The sequence below is a fragment of the Stomoxys calcitrans genome, chromosome 5 (genome assembly GCF_963082655.1).
Source record: "Stomoxys calcitrans chromosome 5, idStoCalc2.1, whole genome shotgun sequence".
Classification (NCBI taxonomy): Eukaryota; Metazoa; Arthropoda; class Insecta; order Diptera; family Muscidae; genus Stomoxys; species Stomoxys calcitrans.
Window position 1 is genome coordinate 100,325,090 of NC_081556.1, and position 24,028 is coordinate 100,349,117.

Consider the following 24,028-nt stretch of genomic DNA (forward strand, 5'->3'; position numbering starts at 1 on the left):
TTTCGGAACATATCGTCATATCTAATACCTCCTCCCCAATCCTATTAACAAAGGTAGCGGTTTTACCAATATTAAGTGTTATTTGGTCGTTAGTATTCAAGAACTCTGCCAGGGCTTGACCCCGCTTATTAGTGTTGGTACTACCCCACGAAATGTGGTGAGAGTTCGCATCGCACCCTATTGGCACCTCGTTTCCTGTCTGTTTTGCTTGCCTCACCAGCCGCTCCGACGTTGGTGGCGGTGTCGGAGAGTCGAAAGGCAGATAAAGTGATGCCAGGTATGCTCCACCGTCTCTCTGTCTCACCACTGTTGCATCCGACGTTGACAACTCTGGGGAAAATATATAATTCAAATATCTATGACAAATAACGCAGGTCCTCGGCTGAGTACTAGTGATAGCATAGAATAATTGGTAGTTGATATGGTTTAGTCCAGAAACTTTGTTCCGGCTCGTCCATGGCTCCTGAATTAAGGCAATATGAATCTTGTCCTTGCTGATTTTCTCCATCAGAGCGTGTGTAGCAGTCTCGCTACGGTGGAGGTTTATCTGGATTACCTCAATCATTGGTCCTCCAGTACATGGGCATCTTGGGAGTAGGTGGTAATTTCATCGTCTGCTCCCTGTTCTTTAGACTGCATTGACTTTCCTGTCACTGCACTGCCTGATGTCAACGTTTTAGGTTCATTGCCTAGTCTAGTCTTCCGACTTTTTATAAAATCGGTAATGTTGTTGTTGTTGTAGTAGTGTGTTGCACACTGAGACGGCAGCCCTTGCCGATGAAGGACTTCATCGGGTCAATCCGGTACATACAACCGGCTGCCATGGGATTGTAAAATCGGTAGTGGTTCCATCGTCTGGTCCCTGTGCGTAAAGCTCTACTGGGTTTCCATTCCCCGTTCTGCCCGGTGTTTCAATACTAGGATCTTTGCCTATCTTAGCCTTGCAAATCTTAAGTAAATGGGCTTCTTGGGAGTAGGTGATGGTACCATCATCGGTTCCCTGTTCGTTGGGTTTCATTGAGTCTCCTGTAGCTGCGCTGCCAAATGTTTCTGTTATGTTCTTACGAGATGTTCGATCAATAGAAAAAGTCGATGTTTAAAACATAACAATCAATTTATTTATTTAAACAATACTTTAAATGATATTAATGAAAAATAAAAGGTAATTAAGCAAGTATGATGAAATTGTCTTTAAAAAGAGATGTGTATTGGTTGACGGTTACAAATTGACTCAGCGTGTGTGCAGAAATACAAAAACTGTTGAGCCAGCTGCGCTGCCATGAAGTTGCCAGATTATTACAATAAAACAGAAGATTGTTAGGGTTACCGTAACAGTTTCAATACTAGGATCTTTACCTATCCCAGTATTCCGAATCTTTAAGTCGGTGATGGGTCCGTCGTTGGGTTCCTGTTTGTTTAGTTAAATTTAAAAGAAAAAATTCTTTTATTTAAAATAATTTATATTTATTTTTTGCATTTTTCAAAAAACATGTTGGTCTTTTACATAGCGTGAGTGTGTATTTTTATGAATTAATTAAAAAAAAATGGAAAATATATATATTATAGTGTTTAAAAAATACATACAAATTGCGTGCTATAAAATTTAGAAATAGTATTTTAAATCGTGTAAAATACACTCATCGGAATCAAGCAGTATTCTACATGATTTGTGCAGATCTCAAGCTATTAATTCCACAAGTACAGTGGAGTATCAATAGATATACATAGATGAATAGATAGGGGTTGAATTACCGCATACGTGATTGAGAGTTGACTTTTGTATCGAATGAAATTTCATTTCGTATTAATGTATTAGTTTTCGGATGATAATCGAGTCATCCAAAAACCAAAGTTTTACAAGCATTTTACTCGTCCACGTATGCGGCGGTTATTCCGCCGCCTATGCCTGGCCGTTTATAAATCTATAATTGTTATGAATTAAACACAAAATCATTTTGAATAAAATAATAGCCTTAAACGCACAAAAGCACAAAAACTAAACAAGAACGTTCATTATTATAAAAATGAATGAATAAACTAATAATTGACAAAAAAACATAAAAATAATAACTTAAAAATATAAATAATAATAAACTGAAAAGAAGGCGAAAAATTTGTGAAATGAAATGATAGAAAATCAGTAATCAGTCAGTGGTATAGGCCATGGTAAATATGGTTTGAAAATTTTTAAAAACAAATCATTTGAGCTTTAAAGCAAACATTTAAGGAAACTGAATTGGATTTTGGGGGGAAAGCTAGCTAAGCCCTAGTGTGCTTAGGAAACAAAAAAAAAGGAAACAGGACAGAACAGAGAGTAGAGCAGAGAGAAAAAGAGAATGCTATCTTATATTGTCGCATATTTATTTAGCCAGCAAATGCGAATGCATAGTAAAAGTAGTTTAAGAAAAATGAAGGCATGGAGTTGGAAGAGAAACTATAAAATACAGCTGCTTTCTCTGAGCCATCTATTTGCCATAAAAGCAAATTACGCCAAAATTTAGCTGTGATTGTGACCCTAACAACCTGACAGATAGACAGAACCTAGAAGACAAAATTTTTGTTCGAAAAACAAGTAAAGCCGCGCCGCGCCTGTGTAATTAAGAGTTTCAAATATGAGGAATATGAATGAAACGGATTTGTACTTCCCAAAGCTACTGGTTTTGCTTTCATTCAATATCACACACAACGATGATGTTAAAGAAAGCAAATATTCAAAATGTCTGCACAACATGCGCCATGTTTGATGTCAAAATATTCTGCTGCTGTTCGAATATCTATAAACAATTATGCTAACTATTGTTACAATTATAAAAGAGAAAAAAAAAATTAGAGGGAGAGAGAAAGAAATGTCATCATCAAGGATAATCTACATTAGACAGATTATCCCACAATATGGCTGCAGACAACAATATAGCTGCAGACTTCATATATGTAGTTTGCTTATACATTTCTTCTCCTTAACGGTAGACTCCTATACTAAGCTCTAAAGTTTCGTCGTTGATATTTTCCTACTCTCTCTCTTGAATGATCGATCGGAGTTTCTAGTTTTCTTATTCTAGTCCTTACTGCTAATGATTGAATCCATTAGAGGGCTATACAATTCGGAACGAGTTGAGACTTTTTGGAATTTCGAAGCTTGATATTTTGTATAGACCGCCTTCAGTTTGGCATTGGGAGCATTGCGAGCCACACTGGCGATTTTCTTAGCGATGGGCCTTAAATGCTCTGGCGAATACCGTGAGTACCATTCCAATGTGGAGTTCCAGTGTTTGTTATTCAAACCACTCGATACGTTGCTGTTATCTTTCAATAGGTTAAGAGATAAGAACAGGGATGCAGCAGCAATCTGGAAATGAAAGAAATATAAAAATTAGACAAATTGAAGGGGGCTAAACATATATAAAAATGTATGGAGCTAAAAATATACATGGCTTGGAATGGCTTCAAGTCTGGAGAAAAATGAGCATTTCAAATCGAGAACGGGAGTAAATCTTAAGTTTTCATAAACTTAAAAGGACGAAAAAACGATACGCTACATAGGTCTACACAAGTCCTGCATCGAAAAGTGAACCGAATCATGCTGTTACAAATGTAAAATGGATAAATACATTGAAGGGCACACTAAGCCAGTTGAAAAGAGCACATTGTGTTCGTATGGGGGGCAGTAAATCCCGACCCATATATCTAGTGTAAAATAATAAAAATGCTTCGAACGAATGAAGACATACAAGTTGCTTACACTATCCGTGTCAATCCCAAGGCAGCCAGTTGTACGTACCGGATTGACCCGATGATGTCTTTCATCGGCAAGGGCTGCCGCCTCAGTGTACAACACACTGCTACAACAACTATCCGTGTGCTTCTACTCGTTTTTTCCCATGCCCGCAGGCATAGGAATTTATCTGCGGTTGTGTGTTGTTGGCCATCTATAAAACAATGAATACAAAATATGCCGTCTTATGTGTCCGCAAGAAATCAAATCGCGTGGAGCTGTAATGGAAATTTATCATACACACCGTAGAAAAACCTGCGGCGGTCAAGACAGGGTGACCGAGAATGACCTATTCGCAGGAGTTAATAGGGGAGGTTATTCTCGGTGAATATGACTTTTTTATTCCGGCAGAGCGTGGAAACCTACCCCATGATTTGTCCCGACCTTAAGTGGGTCGACTCTAGGGCCTTTAGTGCCGACTGACTCTAGGTATATCCGATCGAGACCGTCTCTGGCGCCGCGATGACATCCGCTTGAAAGATGCTACACACCTCCCGAAGCCTGTATGATTCCCTGATTCTAAGGATAACATTGGAGAATCAGTGACGGTGTCCCAGCGCCTACCTCGGTACGCTCCTCTTTGCTCCCTTCGAGGTCAGCACAGCCGCTGTGGACTGTGCCTTCTCGATTGTTCTGTGGAGAGCAAATTGCAAATTTTGCCATAAACATTCCACTAAGGAACAAGGGCAAACTTTTCACATATCAATGAATGCAGTCCGATTCAAGTTTAAGCTCTATGATAAGGGACCTCCATTTTATAGCCGAGTCCGAACGGCGTGCTGCAGTGCGACACCTCTTGAAGACAAGTTTTACATGGCATAGTACCTCACAAATGTTGCCAGCATTAGGAGGGGAAAACCACCGCTGAAAATTTTTTCCGATGGTCTCGCCAGGATTCGAACCCAGACGTTCAGCGTCATAGGCGCACATGATAACCTCTGCGCTACGGTGGCCTCTGGGGAGAGCATAGCTGAACAGAACCTGATATTAGACCAGACATAAAATGATGAGAATATCGGCCAAATCCCAACGGACGAAAACTTTATGTTCACCGTCCCGTTCTAAGCTCGGTATAGAGCGTTCAGTTCCGTGTTGAACTTTTTCTCAACGTTTCTTCTCTAGTTAGGATTTAAGCCCAGGTCTCTTGGTTGTTTTTGCAGTCACATTTTTGTATGTGGAGGTAGCGATCCTCGTCCAGCTCGTTCCGTCCATAGGGTTGACCATGACCGACTAATCCCATGGTAGCCGGTTGTAAGTACCGGATTGACCCGATGGATTCCTTCATCGGCAAGGGCTGCGGCTTCAGTGTACAACACACTGCTACAACAACAACAACAACAACCATCAAGTGTCGCAAAATACTTGGCGTCACATTTGACAGCTCTTACACATTCCCCCCACATGCCACAACAATTTGCGATAAAGTCAAAAGTAGAAAAAATCCTCCTCTCAAGTCACTTGCTGGCAGCACTTGGGATGCAGCAACCTTGTTGACCACGTACAAAACAATTGACCGGTCTGTGGTAAGTTATGCGGCGCCAGTGTGGTCTCCTCAGCTCTGTGACATGCAGTGGAATAATATTCAGATTTGTCAGAATGCCGCCCTCTGAACTGCGACGGGCTGTCTCCTGAGTTCTCATGTGGACCACCTCCACCAGGAGACAAAGATCTTACTAGTGCGACGACAGGACTACATGCTGTCTAAGCAATACCTTTTGGTCTGTTATCGCGGAGACCATCCAAATCATCATCTTGTGGATAGATATCCACCGCCCAGAGGCCTTTAGGTAGATCTACATGATCTAGAGCGTGAGGTTCAGCGCTACAAGAGAGAACCTTTAGACCAAGCGGCATATCAAGAAGGTCTAGGCAACATTCATGCAGACACGGTAGCAGATGCGGTAATTGGCTACCGGGTGAATGTAGTCCTTGGAGAACGCCCGCTACCCATTGCACCCGAAGAAATCGACCTCCCCCGGCAAACCAGAGTGGTTCTGGCTCAATTACGTTCCGGCAGATGCAGCCGCCTCAATTTCCACAGAGCTAGGATTGATGCCGACGTGCAAGATGTATGTCCCGATTGTACCGCACGATACACGTCACCTGTTTAATTGCCCGGCCAGACCCACTCGACTCAGACCCAGATCCCTGTGGACGCACCCCATCTTAGTCGCAGAGTTCCTGGGTCTTGACACTCAACAGAATCAAGCAGAAGAAAGACAGGAACACAATAAACTGCTACAACAACAACTGCCCAGCCAGACCCACTCGACTCAGACCTAGATCCCTGTGGACGCACCCCATCTTAGTCGCAGAGATCCTGGGTCTTGACACTCAACAGAATAAAGCAGACAAAAGAAAGAACACAACAAACTGCTACAACAACAACGTTACGATTCGCATCATCTTTGAAGAAGTACGGTCCAATGATGCCACCAGCCCATAAACCGCACCAAACTGCGACTATTTCCAGATGCTTTGGTAGGTAGCTCTTGCAATATTTCTGGCTGATCTTCACTTCAAAATCAAAAAAAAAACTGCTTATTTACGTACCCATTGAGCCAAAGATTAGCTTCGTCGTAAAATGGAAGAAGCGCGCGATTAACTTTCTTAACAGAGCAAGCATTTTGATAATAAAATTCAATAATTTGCAAGCTTTGTTCGTTTGTAAGACGATTCATGGTTAAATTATAGACCAATCTGTTTGACAGTGAAACAAAACACGAAACGTGCGTGAGCTGTTAAAACCAGTTGCCAAAAAGATAATAGCTAAAAAAATCACCCTATTTCTTTCTGTGATGTCCCTTTTCAACTCAAACTTGACTAAGTATAATGCCCAGGAATTTAGCTGAGGTAGGAGTACCTCGCTTGGCTTTGAGGCAAGTCGTATTTCGCTCCGCAATATGCAAATGCAAATTTGTCCATGAACATTCCATTAAGTAATAGGGGCAAACTTCTCACACATCATGGAGTGAAGTCCCATTCAAATTTAAGCTCAATGATAGGGGACCTCCTTTTTATAGCCGAGTCCGAAAAGTTTTTATATGGCATAGTACCTCACAAAATGTCGCCAGCATTGGGAGGGGATATCCACCGCTGAAAATTGTATGATGGTCTCGCCAGGATTTGAACCCAGACGTTCACCGTCATACGCGGACACGCTAAGCTCTGCGCTACGGAGGCCTCCAATGTATTACTTTCTTTAATATTCTCCAATAAAAGCAAAACAAATTTTCACTTACCTCTGAAGGCTTGTAATGTGACATATCATATTCGATCATGGCTAATTCCAAAAAGTATTTCGACATGGCATGATGACTATCTTCAGCTTCAGCAGCTTTGGAGAAACGACGCAGGAAATGAATTGGCAATGGTCGCGATAGATTGCAATCCAATGCTTTGAATATTTGTAATTCCATTTGGCGTATTTGTTTGCCGGTGTAGGTATCATCGGTGATGTAAATAAAATCAGCAATAGCTGGTGGGAACAATTCCTCATACTTGGCTGCTATGAAGAGGGCCGTAACACCCACCAATTGCAAATGGGAGCGTTTGGTGTCTTTGACTGTTTGCAGATAACGATCAATGATGGCTACTGCCAGTTGAAAGCTTTCTGCAACCAAATGAAATTGTGTGTGCACTTCATTGATCCAATCGATGAGAACAGCGCGCATTTTGGCATAGACCTCGGCCTGGCCTTCCAAATGATTCTTCACCACCGGCTGTTCTGTCTCCAATTTAAAGAGGTACGAGTAAATGTCATTGACATAGTCGGCGACAAGAACCAAATTTTCATCGTCCCCTTCATCAATGTCTTTGACATCTTCCAGAAGCTTCGAAGAGTGTGATTGGACACTGACGATTTTTAGTTTGTTATCGACAGCAGTAGTAGCAGTAGCAGCGGCTTTGGTAACTTCAGGTTTGATTTCTTTACGATTCAAAATCAATGTAGCCGAATTGGTCTTAGCCAATGGCTGTTTTGAGATGGCGGCAGCTGCACTCTGTGATATGGCAGCTTTAAGTTTTGTTAGAGATTTGCGCGATAGATTACTGTCTTCACGGCGTAGAGAGGGATCGACAGTAACACCCGCTTCAGTCTTGATGGTTTTATTTATAACTAGAAAAATAGAAATTGCAATAGTAAAAGTCCAAAAAATATAGATAACATTTTTGATGTATCCTACTTTTGACTTGTTGCACTTTATTTTCGACCAGTTTTGTGGTCACCGTCTTTATTTTGTTTTGCCCAGCAATCAAGCTTGATGTTGCCGATGCATGACGTTGCAAACCCCCTAATCCGGTGGTCGTTGTTGAGCTAGTGCCTATACGAACCGAGTTGGAACGGGTTAAAACCTTGCGCTGTGCCGCAACAGCAGTCGATACCACTTCGCCAGTAGCAACATTGGTTCGCGTAGTACCGCCAATTGTGCTCGTGGTGGTGGTAGTCTTCTTCCAGTGGCTATCAACTCGGGCCTTGGTGGCGCGTAAGGCATTTTGTAGTTTTGTGTCTTTCAAGCTAAAAAAAATTAGAAATTAATAAAAAATTTAAGGAAAAAAAAAATTAAATAAATATTTTTTAATTTTTTTAATACATCTCTATTTTACAAATATTCCATACACAAAATATGATATTTGGGCCATTAGAAGTAGAAATAATTCCCAGTTTGTCTATGTTGAAAAAGGAATGTATATCAAAAAGGAATCCATCACTCTGATGGATTTCGACTTAAATAACCCTAGAGTCTTTCAAGAGTCCTGACTGTACTTTCAACATGGAAACATTCCAATCGAGTATAATCTAAATGCTTCTCTCCGGTGCTAATCATTGCTCTACAGACCAATGCTTCCGGTTTTCCAAAGGAACTTTCTTTCCCTATGCGCAAAACCCAATATGCACCAGGATCAAACAGCCATGCGTTCCTGCAGCAATCGGGTCTATGCACCGGCATAACCTTGCTCTTCAAAGGAAGCTAGCCCTGGATCGGTAAACTCACATGAGAGCATGACCATACTTGCGTCAATCCCATGGCAGCCGGTTGTAGGTACCGGATTGACGCGATGAAGTCCTTCATCGGCAAGGGCTGCCACCTCAGTGTACAGCACACTGCTACAACAACAACCATACTTGCGTGTGGGAATTGCGATCCCCGGCCAGCGTGAGGCTGGATCATTGTGTTACATAAAACCGAGCGGTGTGCGAAAGGACCCTGAAATTAGTAATGACAGCGGCCTCGTATTTATAATCCATCGTTCGGGGCAAAAAAAGTTAATCCAGAAGGGACAGAGGCTAGAGGATGACTACTTTGGGCTACAGGACAACAGCAAAATAGGCTACCGAAAGTGGTCTAGGTATATATCCGTGCAAGAAAGAAGTAGTTTTTTTCAGCCGGAGATACAAGTTGCCTACAGTGGAACCTGTCTCCTTGGATGGAGAGAATGTTCCATTTACAGAAAGCGCAAAATACCTGGGTGTTTTGCCAGACAGGAAATTGAGCAACATTTTGGAAAGGGCAAGAAAGGCAACTCTTGCACTATACACCGCTCTCTTGCAGGTGTATAGGGCAAGAGTTGCCTTTCTTGCCCTTTCTAAAATTAGGATTTCAATTGAAGCTCAATTTGGGGTTTAGACCGCAAAATTTGGGGGTTTAGACCGCGTACCATGCATTGCAGTTGTTAGAGCTATAATGCTATATGGTGTTGTGGTCTGGTGGACGGCGGTTCAAAAGTCCACCTTCTGTTCAATAGTAGACCGGATCCAAAGAATGGCTTGTTTGTGCATCACAGCCGCAGTGAGGACGACACCATCCGATGTATTGAATTGAATGCATCTAATGCCTCTGGACATTGTGGCTATCCAAATTGCAGCGACCACTGCCGTGAGGCCAAGAGAGATTTCTCTTTGGTCAAGTGGCGGCTACGGACGCTGTGATACAATGCAAGATGTTCCAGGCAGTGTGGATTACAACCTGCCTGAGCCGCTTTGTACTGCACAACCATTCTTAATAGAACCGATTGGAACTACGATATCCCTGGTTATAGAAGTTAGATAGACTTCCATACGAATGGTTCTAGGCGACCAGGTGAACTTTGGGGCGTATGCTAAAGATCTAGAACTTGTCATATTGAAAAGGTTACCAAACCACTGCAGTGTCCGTCGCAAGCAGAGATCGTTGCAATTAAGGAAGTGGTGGAATGGCTAAAATATAATGTCATTAGGAAGATTGGCATAAATGTCTTCTCAGACAGCCATGCAACCATAAAATCCCTGGAGAACATATTTCTGAACACAAAAACCGCCCTCGATTGTCGCAGATCTCTTAACGAGATGGCTGAACAGTTCATAACTCACCTATTCTGGGCGCTTGGCCACAGAAATATGCCAGGGAATTGTAAAGCGGACGAGCTTGAGAGACTAGGATAGGGTAGTTCCTACCAGGGATACTGAAATCTGTGGATATGCCTCTAGATAGGAACTAGAATGCATCTTCCTTCTTCTGTTCCTGTGGTATCACAATGGATGAAAACGTCTAAGTGAGTCTAATGGCAGACTGCCACTTAAATCTAACCTAACCTACAGGCCAACGCTGTCAGATCGGTCAACACATAGATTGAACTGTACGTATATGTCCCACCATTGTCTGTAGGTCCACCTGGTTATAACCATGATATTGGAGTACCGCTCGTGGGCGAAAACCACATAGTCATGTAAGATTTTAACACTCATACTTGACTCTGGCACTCGAGTCTTAAGGATGACCAAATAGGCGCAGCAATGAATCATAAATGAAGCCACCTCTACTAGGATTATGCAAGATTAATCGAGTTCGCTTGAAATCACGATAGTCGGCGCCGATCTGTTAAATTTCAATGGCGGACGATTGTCACCCGCGCCTAAAACCACCCTCCCATAGTCATAGAGCTCCAACGACCAAACGACTTCATAATCCCCGAACGATGAACGTACGTCAACCGGAAGAAGGCGGACTGGTTGGGTTTTAGGGACTATACCGAGAACATATTCCAACAATAACCGCCACTTTCTGATGTTCGCAGCGCAGATAATTTTCTCCGCTCAAAAATCACGGTAGCAGCTATTCATTTAATACCGGCCGGATGAAAACCTATCAAATACCTGATTTCCCGATCGAAGATGTGAAATTAACGGATGAACAGTATGAGTTTCGTTGAAACAATACAAGGATAAATTAACTTAACCAAGTGATTGCCAAGATTGTGAACAGAAGAGGAAAAATGGTTGGTTCACATCGAAGCCTGCAGCACGATGAGTCCGTGTTTTAGCTACAGGTGCCAATAAACTATTGTAAACCATTAAATCTCCAACACCCCGCCAAGAAACACAAGCCAAGTCGCGATACCCTCAATGGAAATCAGATCTTAAACGCTGAACACTTTGATTCGGTCAGCCACACCACACTCTGAGACATTTGGCATGATTGACCGTGACCATACCACACTCTGAGACATTTTAGGAGTATCAGGACATTAGGACATCGTCGTCGCTTTTGGCGTTCTGGTCGTAGTTTTGTTACGGTGTGTGTTGTATAATGACGCGATAGCTCTTGCCAATATAAAGGACTCCATCATGCTTTCGGCGTACTCGTTGTAGTTGTTATTGGCAACACTTCAGGCATCAAGTACCAGGATCTGGCAATAAACAGGTAAGTCAACGAACATAAGCGGAGTTTGTGGCTGGAGCACTTGGAGCAATGTAACTTAGGCGCTGGTATGGGCTAGCTGTTGTCTACTGTTAAGTCACTGTCTAACGTCGGAAGAAGGGATGAAAGCATCTCAGTCACTTTAGACAATGTAACTGAGACTAATCCGAAGACATGGCTGAAGAATCTGGTCCTACCTGAAGTCGAGTACCTTACAACTGTCTTCAACCTGTCTATGAGCCCTCTTATAGTACCCGAAGTCTGGAAGATGAACAGTGATCCCGCTACTGAAGCCTGGAAAGGACCCGAGTAAGGGGGAGTCGTACAGGCTGATATCCCTGCTTTCACCAGTAGCCAAGACGCTTGAAGGATTAATCCTCCCGAGCCTTGTTGGAGAATTTTCATTCGACGAGTATCAATCAGCATTGAAGGCCTTGTGATAGGACGGTCCTAGCAGCAATGGACCTATCGGAGTCATTCGACACGATCAGCCATGCCAAATTATTTGAGGACATCGCCAACTCTTCCCTCCAGCTAGGCCTAAAACGATGACTCGCGAAATTATTCGACACGGCCAACCATGCCAAACTATTTGAGGACACCGCCAACTCGTCCCTCCAGCTAGGCCTGAAACGCTGGGTCGCGAATTATCTGTGTGGTCGCCAGTCATTATTGGAATTTAGGGATAAGTCGTAGCACCCTAGAGCGAAACCGGGAGTTAACCAAGGCAGGGTGATATCTTCGGCAATGTTTAACCTCTACTTGTCCTCTATTCAACTCCCTCCAACGGCATAGAGAACGTAACAAATGGAGATGATTGTATGATCATGGCATCAGGCTTCCACCCATTGTTGACATCTGCGATAGGTTAAACGTCTACCTCTATGAACTTGCAGCTTATTTCGCAAAAATTCTGAAGATATCGCTCACTAAATCTTCAGCCACATTGTTCACTACAAATACCCGTGAGGTGAATGCGAAAGTCGATAGAGGAACGATTCCGACCATCAAGTGTCCCAAAATACCTGGAGTCACATTTGAGAGCTCTTACCCATTCTCCCCACATGCCACTCAAGTCATTTGCCGCCGGCAGCACTTAGAGTGCTGACAAAGAAACCTTGTTGACCACGAACAAAGCAATTGGTCAGTCTGTGGAAAGCTATGCAGAGCCAGTGTGATCTCAGTTCTCACGTGAACCACCTCTATCAGAAGACAAACATCCTATCAAGGTTTCTGGGCGGTGGGTACACCTTAAGTTGGATCTACAGCGAGACATCCTCTAGATGAACCGGCAAATCAAGCGGATCTAGACTCAAGCAGGCGTGGTAGCAGATGCGGTGATAACTGGTGAATGTGGTCCTTGGAGAACAACCGCCTGAAGAAATTGACTGAACATTAAAAGCTGTTTTAATGGCTCAATCATCTGTTTTTCCTTTATAAATTCAGCTGATGAGAGCCATAAAACCAGTTTTAATGAGCAGTGTAAACGGGTTTGTAGACTTCTACTTTAGAAATTATATGGCCTTTAAATGCTTAGTAAAATTTCTAACCATATAAACTTTCCAAAAAAAATTGTCAACCTATTTGATAGAAATAAAAAAATTATCCAAATGATTATCTTTTGTTGTGTTACGTGGACAGTCCTTAACATAAAAATATCAAAAGAATCCCTCAATACATTCTATCCAGAAGACATTTTTTTCCCAATAAAAAAAAAAATACCTGGCCCAGACACAAAAACAACAAAACTATGTGATCGCCAAGAAAATCCGTTAAACTTGACGAATGTACCATCTGTTTTCTTTCCATTTTCTTTCGTCTCTCTCTCGCTCATTTGCGAAGAGAAAAAAATACATACATCTGTCATAAACAAAAACAAAAGTATAGAGAAGAAATTGGGAAGGCTTTGAAAACATCCCTGGCAGGCACAAATAACAAAAAGAACTCGGAGACCGTGATTACTTTGAAACAAAAACAAATGTGATTGGGAAGGCATACAGAAAAAAAAAATAACAACAACACCAAAGCACAAAGAAATAGAACTATTTATTTAATGGACTTACTCTTTTTGTGCAGCATCCTTGGCGGCAATGGTACGCAAGACACCACGATTTTGAAGATCTCCCAAAGCGGCTCTTTTAGTGACCTCATTGGTTGAGACACCTATTTTTTTGGTTTGCTTAAAAGCATTAGACTCATTCTAGAAAAAAAATAAAAGGAAAATTATTGAGATCATACAAAAATGAAAACAGCTAAGCCGCAAACACCGGTGTTGTTGCTGCTTAGCCATTGCATCAAAAGGAAAAGGGCGCCATCTAAAATCATTTCCATATTGTTTTTTTTGTTGAGGCAAAAGAAAGCTGGAATAATACCGCTTTCTTTTGCATCAACGTAAAATGTATGCTATGCATTTGGAAATATTTTTTTTATGGCATACCCATATTCGTCAAACGGTATTTTTCCTTTAAAATTTGATACTTAAGGAAATGTAGCAGCAGCAAATCGAAACAAAATGGCATTTTCCCATCAATGAAAACTTACCTCATCCACACGTTTTAAAACAGTTGTTCCAACCATTTTTTGTCTTTTATAGATTTCTCCTCAAATAATAAATATGGACAGCCTTAGTATTTCTTTTTCAAATTTTCGCTATTTTTTTTATTCTCGATTTTCCTTTAATAGGAAAATAGAGAATTTTACACACAGAGCAACGTTTTTAACTCACGAATAAATTAATTAGATGTGTTGCTTTTATTTCGTGACAGATATTACACACAAATTATTATGGGTATGTTTAAATTTTTACTAATTTTGTTTGTTTAATCAATTGCACATTTTACACAACACTCTGTAATTATTGTATTTAAATTACAATTATTTTTGTTTTTAGAATAACTAAGCGAAATCTCTGCTCCGTCCTGTGTTCTGAACTCGAGCCGTTGCTGTTTTTGAATAAATAGCATTTAAAAATCGTCCCGCACTTAATTCGTTGAGCTGCGTACACTTCGTTAAATCTCACTAACACTCTCAGAGATTTGTGTAATTTTGGGTGCATGTGTGTAATTTTAACGAAAAAAATTGCTCTCTCTCTCTTTCTTGCATCATGTGGTTTGTTTTGTATTTAAGTTTTGCAATGAAACACATATGAGAACATTATTTGAGATTTTCTAGATCTGTCGTTTCATATGATACGATTAGGTTTCACAGTTAAATTGAGTAAGTTATGTTTGGAATTTAATGGATAATTTGTAGTCAGTGGCTTGCAAACCACAATTTAACGAAAAGTTATAAAAGCACTGAACTATTGGTCTCAGCTGAAGGGAAAATACAACCATGGCAGCAGTAACACAACGAAATATCTAAAAACAGAGAGGCTACACATGATCTGACATTCGAATGCAGTGCAACATATCGTTAGTAAATATGTGACTGCACAGAAGAATAGAAAAAAGAAAAGTATTCTACTTTTCTTTTCGTTTGTTTGTTTGTTCTTTTGTTCAAGAAATCTAAAAAAAAAAATATTATTCGAGTGCTTATAGTGTTAGTCACGGACTCGGTTGCGGTCGAGAACACTAAAACCACCAGTCAGTTCTGATGACATGGATTTCTTCGCAAAAAGTGATGTTATTTTTTAGCACTTCCTCCGGTTTCCGTTATAAGAAGAATCTTAACTGCAATCGAATAGTACTCGCGTTAAGGATCCTCAAAAGAAGGTAAGTCTAGCCAATTCCAGAAGGGATACACTTGAAATTCTCAAACTTCGGGCGTTATAAGAAGTAATTCCGTAGCAATAATCAATGTGGGAGGGCAATCTATCTAAGAGTATAAGCAGTGCCAAGGTTCAGCTGTAGAAATAACAGCACCCTCTCACTAAAAACTCAAAATACGAGGAGGAGGAGAAGTTGAACACTTATAAAATTGACAACCCCCACTAAGCTTTTAAGAACCATAATATGCGGTATATGGCTACCGGGTGAATGTAGTCCTTGGAGAACGACCACCTCCCATTGTACCTTAAGAAATTAACCTCCCCCGGCAAACCAGAGTAGTACAGCCGCCTCAACTCCTACAGTGCAAGGATTGATGCCGACGTGCAAGATGTATGTCCCGATTGTAACCAGTGATCGCACGATACACGTCACCTGTTCAACTGCCCGGCCAGACCCACATACCTATGGACGCACCCCATCTTAGTAGCAGAGTTCCTGGGTCTTGACACTCAGACCCTTGACAGAATCAAGCAGACGATAGATAGAACACAATAAACTGCTACAACAACAACAACAACAACGATATGCAAATTAATGCCTGGAAATTCCGTCTCTCTCCTGAGTTAATTCGAGCTACTTTATAGAGAAGTGTTTTTATACTTCTCTAGTATATCCGCCAGTACACCCAACCAGAAAGTGCAAAGGAATGTTAAAAGTTATCGACACAGCGAGTAGACCGATGACCGGACCATGAGCATGAAAGTAGTGCATAGGCATTTTAATGGGAAAATGGAAAAGGAGGGTGTGTTTTCGATAATTAAGGTTTTCCGGGCATGTTAAAAGGCGATTGGTGTCATGGGGCACTGGCGATACTAGTTCAGTTTGCTCAGTTCAGTTAATAGAGAGAGAGTTGCCCCCATTTTCCTAGCCAAATGTTTCTCATTATCTGCAATGGGTGCTGAGCGTCCGCCAAGGACTATATTCGGCTGGTATGATGAAGTCGCATTGCTTTCAGTATCCTGGTGAATAGCCTATAGGTCCATTCTTTACGAGGAGGTTGTTGTTGTGTGGGTTATACACTGAGGCGGCAGCCCTTGCCGATGAAGGACACGGGTCAATCCGGTACGTCCAATCGGCTGCCATGGGATTGACGAGGAGGTTGTAAGTGTATCAGTGGTGTGTTGTCGGATTGCGTCTCTATACATCCTGGGGTTGCGTTTTAACAGGTATTCAGGTCTCTCCACTGCGTATTGCTCAATCCTGCGGTCCAAATTGACGCTGCATAATTCACTACTGTTCAGCCAGCCAATCAACAAATAAATGGTTAAACTGCCCCTGGTGCTTTTTGCCAGAGATTTTAGGGCATTATTTCTGTTTTTTTCTTGTCACAGACTGCATTAGCATGGGCTGAGGCTGTCGAGGGTCAATCCTAGGATTTGCTTGTGATTTATTGTCGGAATTATATGTCCATCACTTATGACTTCAAGCCCTATTGAGACCTGTTCCTTACATATGGAGAATAGTGTGGCTGGCGATTTTGTGGAGTGTAGGGGGACAAAAGACGTAGTGGATGGAGGAAGCTTAGCGAAGTGAAAATAGAATCGAGGGGAGAACACTCCCTTGGAGAACACGCTGTTATACGGGGCTTCGTTTTTAAACTCTACGTATAACTCTCAACCGCACATGCAGTTCACAATCCCGTCTTTGTTGAGTTCAGGAGATCAAATTCGATGACGTCATTGTTGTTGTGGTAGCAGTTTGTTGTGTTCCGGTGTGCCGGTGCCGCACGACCTCTCACTGATTGTGCGCGACTGCGGTTGCAACTAATCTGTAGAAATACGGAGCATCCGTTTCATGTGGAGGTGGCAATCCTCGTCAGGCTCCTGGTCCAAAAGACCGATCGCCGGGGGAACTGGGTGGCCATTGCTTATTTAAAGGCGCCAATAAGGCCGCTTGTCATTTTGAGCATCATACGCCCTCAGTAGAGCCGGTGCCGCCCGGCCTTTCACTGAGACCCCGATACCGCTGATTGTCCGCGACTGTCGTTGCAGCTACTCTTTGGGACGTAGCTCGCAGCTGAGCTTCTCGTGACAGCGATGAATATCACACAGATCTGACCTCAAAGTTCTAGCCTGTGCGGTGCTCACAGCTATTCCGTACTACGTGTTGTTGTTGTAGCAGTGTGTTGTGTTCTATCTTTCGTCTACTTGGTACTGTAGAATATCCAGATCCAGAAACTCTGTAACCAATGTGGAATGCGTCCAGAGGGATGTGGGTCTGTGCCGAGTGATTCTTAAAGATAAACAGGTGACTTGTTCCAGGATACAATCAGGACATACATACGTCTTGCACGTTGACATCAATCCTTGCTCTACAGAAGTTAAGGCGGCTGCATCTTCCTTATCGTAATTGAGCCAGAACTACTCTGGTTTGCCGGGGGAGGTCAATTTATTCAAGTGCAATGGGAGGCAGTCGTTCTCCAAGGACAACATTCACACGGTAGCTTTTCATCGCATCTGTTACCATGTCTGCATGAATGTCTTTTGATCTATAGTTTTTCTCTTGTAGCGCTGAACTTCTCGCTCTAGATTATGTAGATCCATTTTAAGGCTTCTTGGCGGTGGTTACCTACCCACAAGATGATGTATGGTCCCTGCAATAAAGGCCCAGAAGGAATTGCTTAGACAGCATGTATTTATGTCTTCGTGCGGGTAAGATCTTTGTCTCCTGATAGAGTAAGCCCACGCGAGAACTAGGAAGACAGCTGGCCGCAGTTCGAAGATCGGCATTCCGACATTGAACATAACTCACAAAGCTGACGAGACCACACTGGTGCTGCATAACTTAACACAAACCGGTCCATTGCTTTGTACCCGGGTGAAATGGAGGATAGGTAGAGGTTAAACAGTGTCGTATATATCAATCCTCTTAGGGGAACTCCCTGTTTCACTCTACGTTGCTTCGAATTCTTATCTCTAAATTCCACAGATGACTGACGACAACCCAGCGTTTTAGGCCTGAGTGGAGGGAAGTTTTTGCATGGATGACCGTGTCGAATGCCTGCGATAAGTCCAGTGCCACGAGGACATTCCCATTACATGGCCTGGGCTGATTGAAGTCATGGCAAATGTGTGTGTTGATGGCATGCAGAGCAGTTGTTGTGCTATGCAGTCTTCGAAATCTATTCTGATGCTCGGCGAATGGAAATTTTCCAACGAGGCTTAGGTGGAGAAGTTCCTAAAGCGTTTTGGCTACTGGTGAGAGTAGGGAGATCGGTCTTTACGAACTCGACTCAGTGAAGGCGTGAATACACTCTAGGTATTTATAACGTTGTGCTGCTGTACAAGCGATATCGAGTGATTTTGTGCTGTGCATGACATGGGGTGGCTCCATTGTTGATTCCCGTTGCCTTTGTGGTTGTAATCAGTCATATGAGTCTCATGTTGGAGCTGATATGTGTTTAAGTATATCGTCCTGGTGTAGTCTTTGAGCATACATTTGTATGGTGGCTTATTTTGTCGGTTTAGGGTGATTACTTTTTCCTAGGTGAACAGTCTGGAACTGTTTGCGGTTCAACTGGTAGTAAGAAGTCTTTTAAGGCTACGAAGTCCGACCAGAGACTTTAATCTGGTATCACGGGTGTCAGGAGCACCTGCCTGGCAGCCAAATCGCGGGTAGAGCTCAATCTCGGCCTAGAGTTGCGTTTCCAACCAGGTGCCGTGACCCATAGATCGGAAGGAGTTTTAGGTAGTGGTTCACTCCTGACCAAGGAGGTGAGCACGTGCAAATACGTGGGATAAAATTGGTATTCATGTATTGGTTACTACATGTGGGGGCGTTGGTAGACGCATTGTATAGACCCTTGGGTCTCCCAGGTTTGAGCCCTGATGGCAGGCATTTACGTTAAATTGAAATATACTATGTTTATTTCTGATCTCTACAACCTTTAAAAATTTAAATATCTTATCTTTCTTATATATAAATTTCAATTTGTGTTTGTTTGTTTGTTCCGTATAGACTCAAAAACGGCTGAACCGATTACCTTGTTCATGTTCACAGATTGTGTAGGTTGGTCTGGAAGGAAACATAGGCTATATAATTTTTTGATGTCGGGAGGGGGGCGGACCCTCCCCTACCCCAAAAATACTACCCAAAAATAAAAGTGGACCGATCGGGACAAATACGGAATTCAAATGTTGGGTCCAAGTACCTGGAAAGCCTTCCCAGCCCCAAAACCCCTTAAAATAAGTTTATTCGAAGATCATGACAATATGGGACTCAAATGAAAGGTATTCGGGAGTAGATAACGAATATGGCCAGGAAGTAGGAATAGGCTTTATCATTTTTTGATATCGAAAGGGGGCGGACCCTCCACCGTTACCCAAAAACACCACCCAAAATCAAAAGTGGACCGATTAGAAAAATATGGGTATCAAAAACCACCCCCACAAAAACGCCCAAAATGGGCACATTAGCCAATCACGGATATATGGGACCAGGTTTGTGTGTTCCGTATAGACTGAAAATGGCAGAACCGATTTTCTCGAAATTTTCATAGATTGTGTACGTTTGTCTGCAAGGAAACATAGGCAATATAATTTTTAGATATCGGGTGGAGGCGGATCCTCCCTCTTACCCCAAAAACGCCACGCATATCCGAAAGTGGTCCGATGGTCGCAACAAGGGTATCAAATGAAAGGTATTGGAGACCAGAAAACGAATGTGGTATTAAAATTTGGGTTAAAGTACCCAGCGGGCCTCCCCAAGCTCAAAACTCTTCTAAACAGATATATTCGAAGTTAATGTCAATATGGGACCCAAGTGGAAAGTATTGGGCAGTAGATTACAAATATGGCATAAAACATTAGGTCCAAGTAATGGGAGGTCGCCCACCCCCAAATATACATGGCTATATGGGACTTAAATGAAAGGTATTTGGGAGTAGATTAAGAATATGACATTAAAATTTGCGTTCATGCCCTCCCAAGATACGTCAAATGGGTTATTTGACCCATTATGACAATATGGGACTCAAATGAAAGGTACTTGAGAGTAGAAAACGAATTCGATATCCAATTTTGGAGCCAAGTGTTTTGGGGTACGCCCTAAAGTACCTCCTAAACTAACCTTCATTTCAGTTGGGAATCAATAACGAATTTGATATCTATTGTCAGTGCAAAGTGCCGGTGACCGCCCCAGCCCCAGCCCCAAAACACCCTCCAAACGTCATGACAATATGGGGCTCAAATTAAAGGCATTTCGATGTGCAGCACGAATTTGATATCCATATTTGAGTCGAAATGTCTGAGGTGCCATCACTCCCCTAAAGAGCAATTCTCATTATCCTAATTTTTAAAAACACCAGGAACCGAGCAGGGATTAACTTCTCACACATCAATGAGTGCTTTCCGATTCAAGTTTAAACTCCATGATAAGGGACCTTTTTTATAGCCGAGTCCGAACGGCGTTCATTTGGCCCATTTACCATGTTACCATTTACCCATTTATCGGTCCATGTTTTGATATAGCTGCCATATAAACCGATCTTGGCTGAAATTTTGCACGACGTGTTAAGTTATGACTTCCAACAACTGTGCTAAGTATGGTTTAAATCGGTCCATAATCGATGTAGCTGCTATATAAAGCGAACTTTAATCTTGACTTCTTGAGCCACAATAGGGCGCAATTCTTATCCGATTTGGCTGAAATTTCGGCATGACGTGTTTTGTTATGACTTCTTACAACTGTGCCAAATATGGTTTAAATTGATCCATAACTTGATATAGTTGTCATTTAAACCGATCTGGGTTCTTGACTTATTGAGCCTCCAGAGGGCGTAATTATTATCCGATTTGGCTGAAATTTTGTACAGCGGCTTCAACATACATGTCAAATATGGTCCGACTCGCCCCATAGCCTGATACAGCTCCCATATAAACCGATCTCCCTATTTTACTTCTTGACTTCTAAAAAGCGCAATTTTAACTCGAATTGGCTGAAATTTTACACAATGACTTCTTTTATGGTCTCCAACATTCAACTCAATTATGGTCCGTCATACCATAACTTGATATAGCTCCAATATTATATAAACTCTTTTCTTTTATCCTTTGTTTGCCTAAAAAGAGATATCGCGAAAAGCAGTCGACATATGCGATCTATGGTGGAGGGTATAAAAGATTCGGCCCGTCCGAACTTAGCACGTTTTTACTTGTTAAATTTTCAATTTAACATTACAACTTTGCCATGATTTTGCTTTTAATATTGGGTTGCCCAAAAAGTAAATGCGGATTTTTTAAAAGAAAGTAAACGCATTTTTAATAAAACTTAGAATGAACTTTAATCAAATATACTTTGTTTACACTTTTTTTCTAAAGCAAGCTAAAAGTAACAGCTGATAACTGACGGAAGGAAGAATGCAATTACAGAGTCACAAGCTGTGAAAAAATTTGTCAACGCCGACTATAGGAAAAATCCGCAATTACTTTTTGGGCAACCCAATAGTTGCCATATAGACCGATCTCTCCATTTAATGTTTTAGACCCATAAAAAGTGCATTTATAGTCCGATTTCGCCGAAATTTGGGAGAGGGAGTTGTGTTAGGCCCTTCGACAACTGTTTCCAATTTGGCCCAGATCGGTTCAGATTTTGATATAGCTGCCATATAGACCGATCTCTCGATTTAAGGTCTTGCGCCCATAAAAAGCGCATTTATGAACCGATTTTGCTGAAATTTGGGAAAGTGAGTTGTGTTAGTCCCTTCGACAACTGTTTCCAATTTGGCCCAGATCGGTTTAGATTTTGATATAGCTGCCATATAGACCGATCCCTCGATTTAAGGTCTTGCGCCCATTAAAAGCGCATTTATGAACCGATTTTGCTGAAATTTGGGAAAGTGAGTTGTGTTAGGCCCTTCGCGACTGTTTCCAATTTGGCCCAGATCGGTTTAGATTTTGATATAGCTGCCATATAGACAGATCTCTCGATTTAAGGTCTTGCGCCCATAAAAAGTGCATTTATAGTCCGATTTCGCTGAAATTTGGGACAGGCAGTTGTGTTTGGCCTTTCGATAGCCATCTTCAATTTGGCCCAGATCGGTTCAGATAAGATGCATCTACAAAGATGTGTAGTCAAAACGTCAAATATAGTTAATAGAATTTTAAACACCTTCCATCGTCTTATCATTTGGAAATTTATGATTTCCGCCAAATCCATAGCATTCCACTTTACTTTATACCATATCCAACGTCCCAGCCATTGGCATCCACTAAAAAGCCCAGAAGAATACGCCACAGTAGCAAAAAGCAAAAAAAAAAAAAACTACTTAGAAAATCTAACAAGAACTTTGTCGTTGTTCCTGCTATTTTGCCATTCTTGCTGATATTAGCACTTATCTGCATCTGCAAAAACAAAAAACAATCTCTTCAATGGATCTGTACTGTATGGGGCTCTAGGCAGAGGAAATTCATGTAAAATCCGACAAAAACAAAGCGTTAAATGATGTGTTAGTATGTGTCCATGTTATTTTGGCCCTACGAGCACCAAGTGTTTGTGGGTGTTTTTATGCCCAATGGGTGGGGGGTTCAAAAAAAAAGAACAAAAAAAAAACACCAAAATTGGCATTTGAATACCATTTACAAGAGCCCCCAACTGCTCAACTGTGATGATCAGTGTCAAGATTTTGACATACAACTTGTGATTCTCCTTTTAATGGCATACAATGTACTTTATCGTTGGTTGGTTGTTTGGTTCACTAAGTTCACGATAAGTGCTTCTGTTTGATTCAAACATATTTCAGTGTGGCTGAGGTCGCGTTTTCACATAAAAAATAAGTAAAAACGAATTAATTTGGGCGGGCGGAACTTTGGATATACACCAATATTGATATCATAACAGAACACAATGTGCATAATTTCAGCCAAATCGGATGAAAATTGCGGCTTTCAGGGACTCACGAAGCCAAATCGGAAGATCGGTTTATATGGGATCTATATCAGGTAATGGACGGATTTAAAGAATACTTGGCACAGTTGTTGGAAGTCAAAATAGAACACTATGTTCAAAATTTCAGCCAAATCGGACAAAAATTGCGGCTTCCAGAGGCTCAAGAAATCAAATCGGGAGATCGGTTTATATGGGAGCTATATCAGGTTTTAGACCGATTTGGATCGTTCTTGGCACAGTTGTTGGAAGTCATAACAGAATATTACATGCAAAATTTTAGCCAAATCAGACAAAAATTGTGGCCTTGGGCTCAAGAAGTCAAATAGGGAGATCGGTTTATATGGGGGCTATATCCAAATCTGAACCGATATGTCCCATTTGTAATCTCCAACGACCTACATCAATATAAAGTATCTGTGCAAAACTTCAAGATGCTAGCTTAACGCGTTCGACCGGACATGGCTAGTTCGAATCAGAATTTCTGGACGATCAAGAATATATATATATATACTTTATGGGGTCCTAGATCAATATTTCGAGGTGTTACAAACGGAATGAATAGATTAGTATACCCCCATCCTATGGTGGGGGGTATAAAAACACTGCCTTCGAAATTTTAGCCGACAACAATAGCAGCTTACTTAATTAGTATACCCCCATCCGAAGGTGGTGGGTATAAAAAGTTATCTTAGTATTTTGGATGCCGTGACCGTAACTGAACTTAAAATAATGGAACATTTTTCAACTTTAGTCAGAAGGTCTATGCTTCCTAATGGACTAAGGCCCATGTCTATTATATTCATGTGCAATTTCTCATGAAAATTTTGTCTTTAGAGAAAATTTTATGGAAATTTTGTCTTTAGAGAAAATTTTATGGAAATTTTGTCTTTAGAGAAAATTTTATGGAAATTTTGTCTTTAGCGAAA

General features: G+C 41.6%; 1 protein-coding gene across 1 annotated transcript; it reads right to left on the bottom strand.

Annotated features, from left to right (window-relative positions):
• Positions 1-1,534: 1,534 nt before the first annotated feature.
• LOC106087763 (G2/mitotic-specific cyclin-B) lies at positions 1,535-14,403 on the bottom strand. Its single transcript, XM_013252916.2, has 5 exons — positions 13,990-14,403; positions 13,512-13,648; positions 7,957-8,288; positions 7,015-7,889; positions 1,535-3,346 (listed from the first exon to the last, which is right to left on the bottom strand). The coding sequence occupies exons 1-5, from the start codon at positions 14,023-14,025 to the stop codon at positions 3,056-3,058; spliced, it is 1,671 nt and encodes a 556-aa protein (XP_013108370.2). The 5' UTR covers positions 14,026-14,403; the 3' UTR covers positions 1,535-3,055.
• Between the last annotated feature and the right edge of the window lie 9,625 nt (positions 14,404-24,028).

Excerpts from the sequence above, each read along its gene's own strand:
- LOC106087763 (XM_013252916.2), bottom strand. The coding sequence starts at position 14,025 with ATGGTTGGAACAACTGTTTTAAAACGTGTGGATGAG. Across the intron at positions 8,289-13,511 it reads AAGGATGCTGCACAAAAAGA|CTTGAAAGACACAAAACTAC; the intron begins GTAAGTCCATTA and ends AATTTTTTTTAG. Across the intron at positions 7,890-7,956 it reads TAAAGTGCAACAAGTCAAAA|TTATAAATAAAACCATCAAG; the intron begins GTAGGATACATC and ends CTATTTTTCTAG.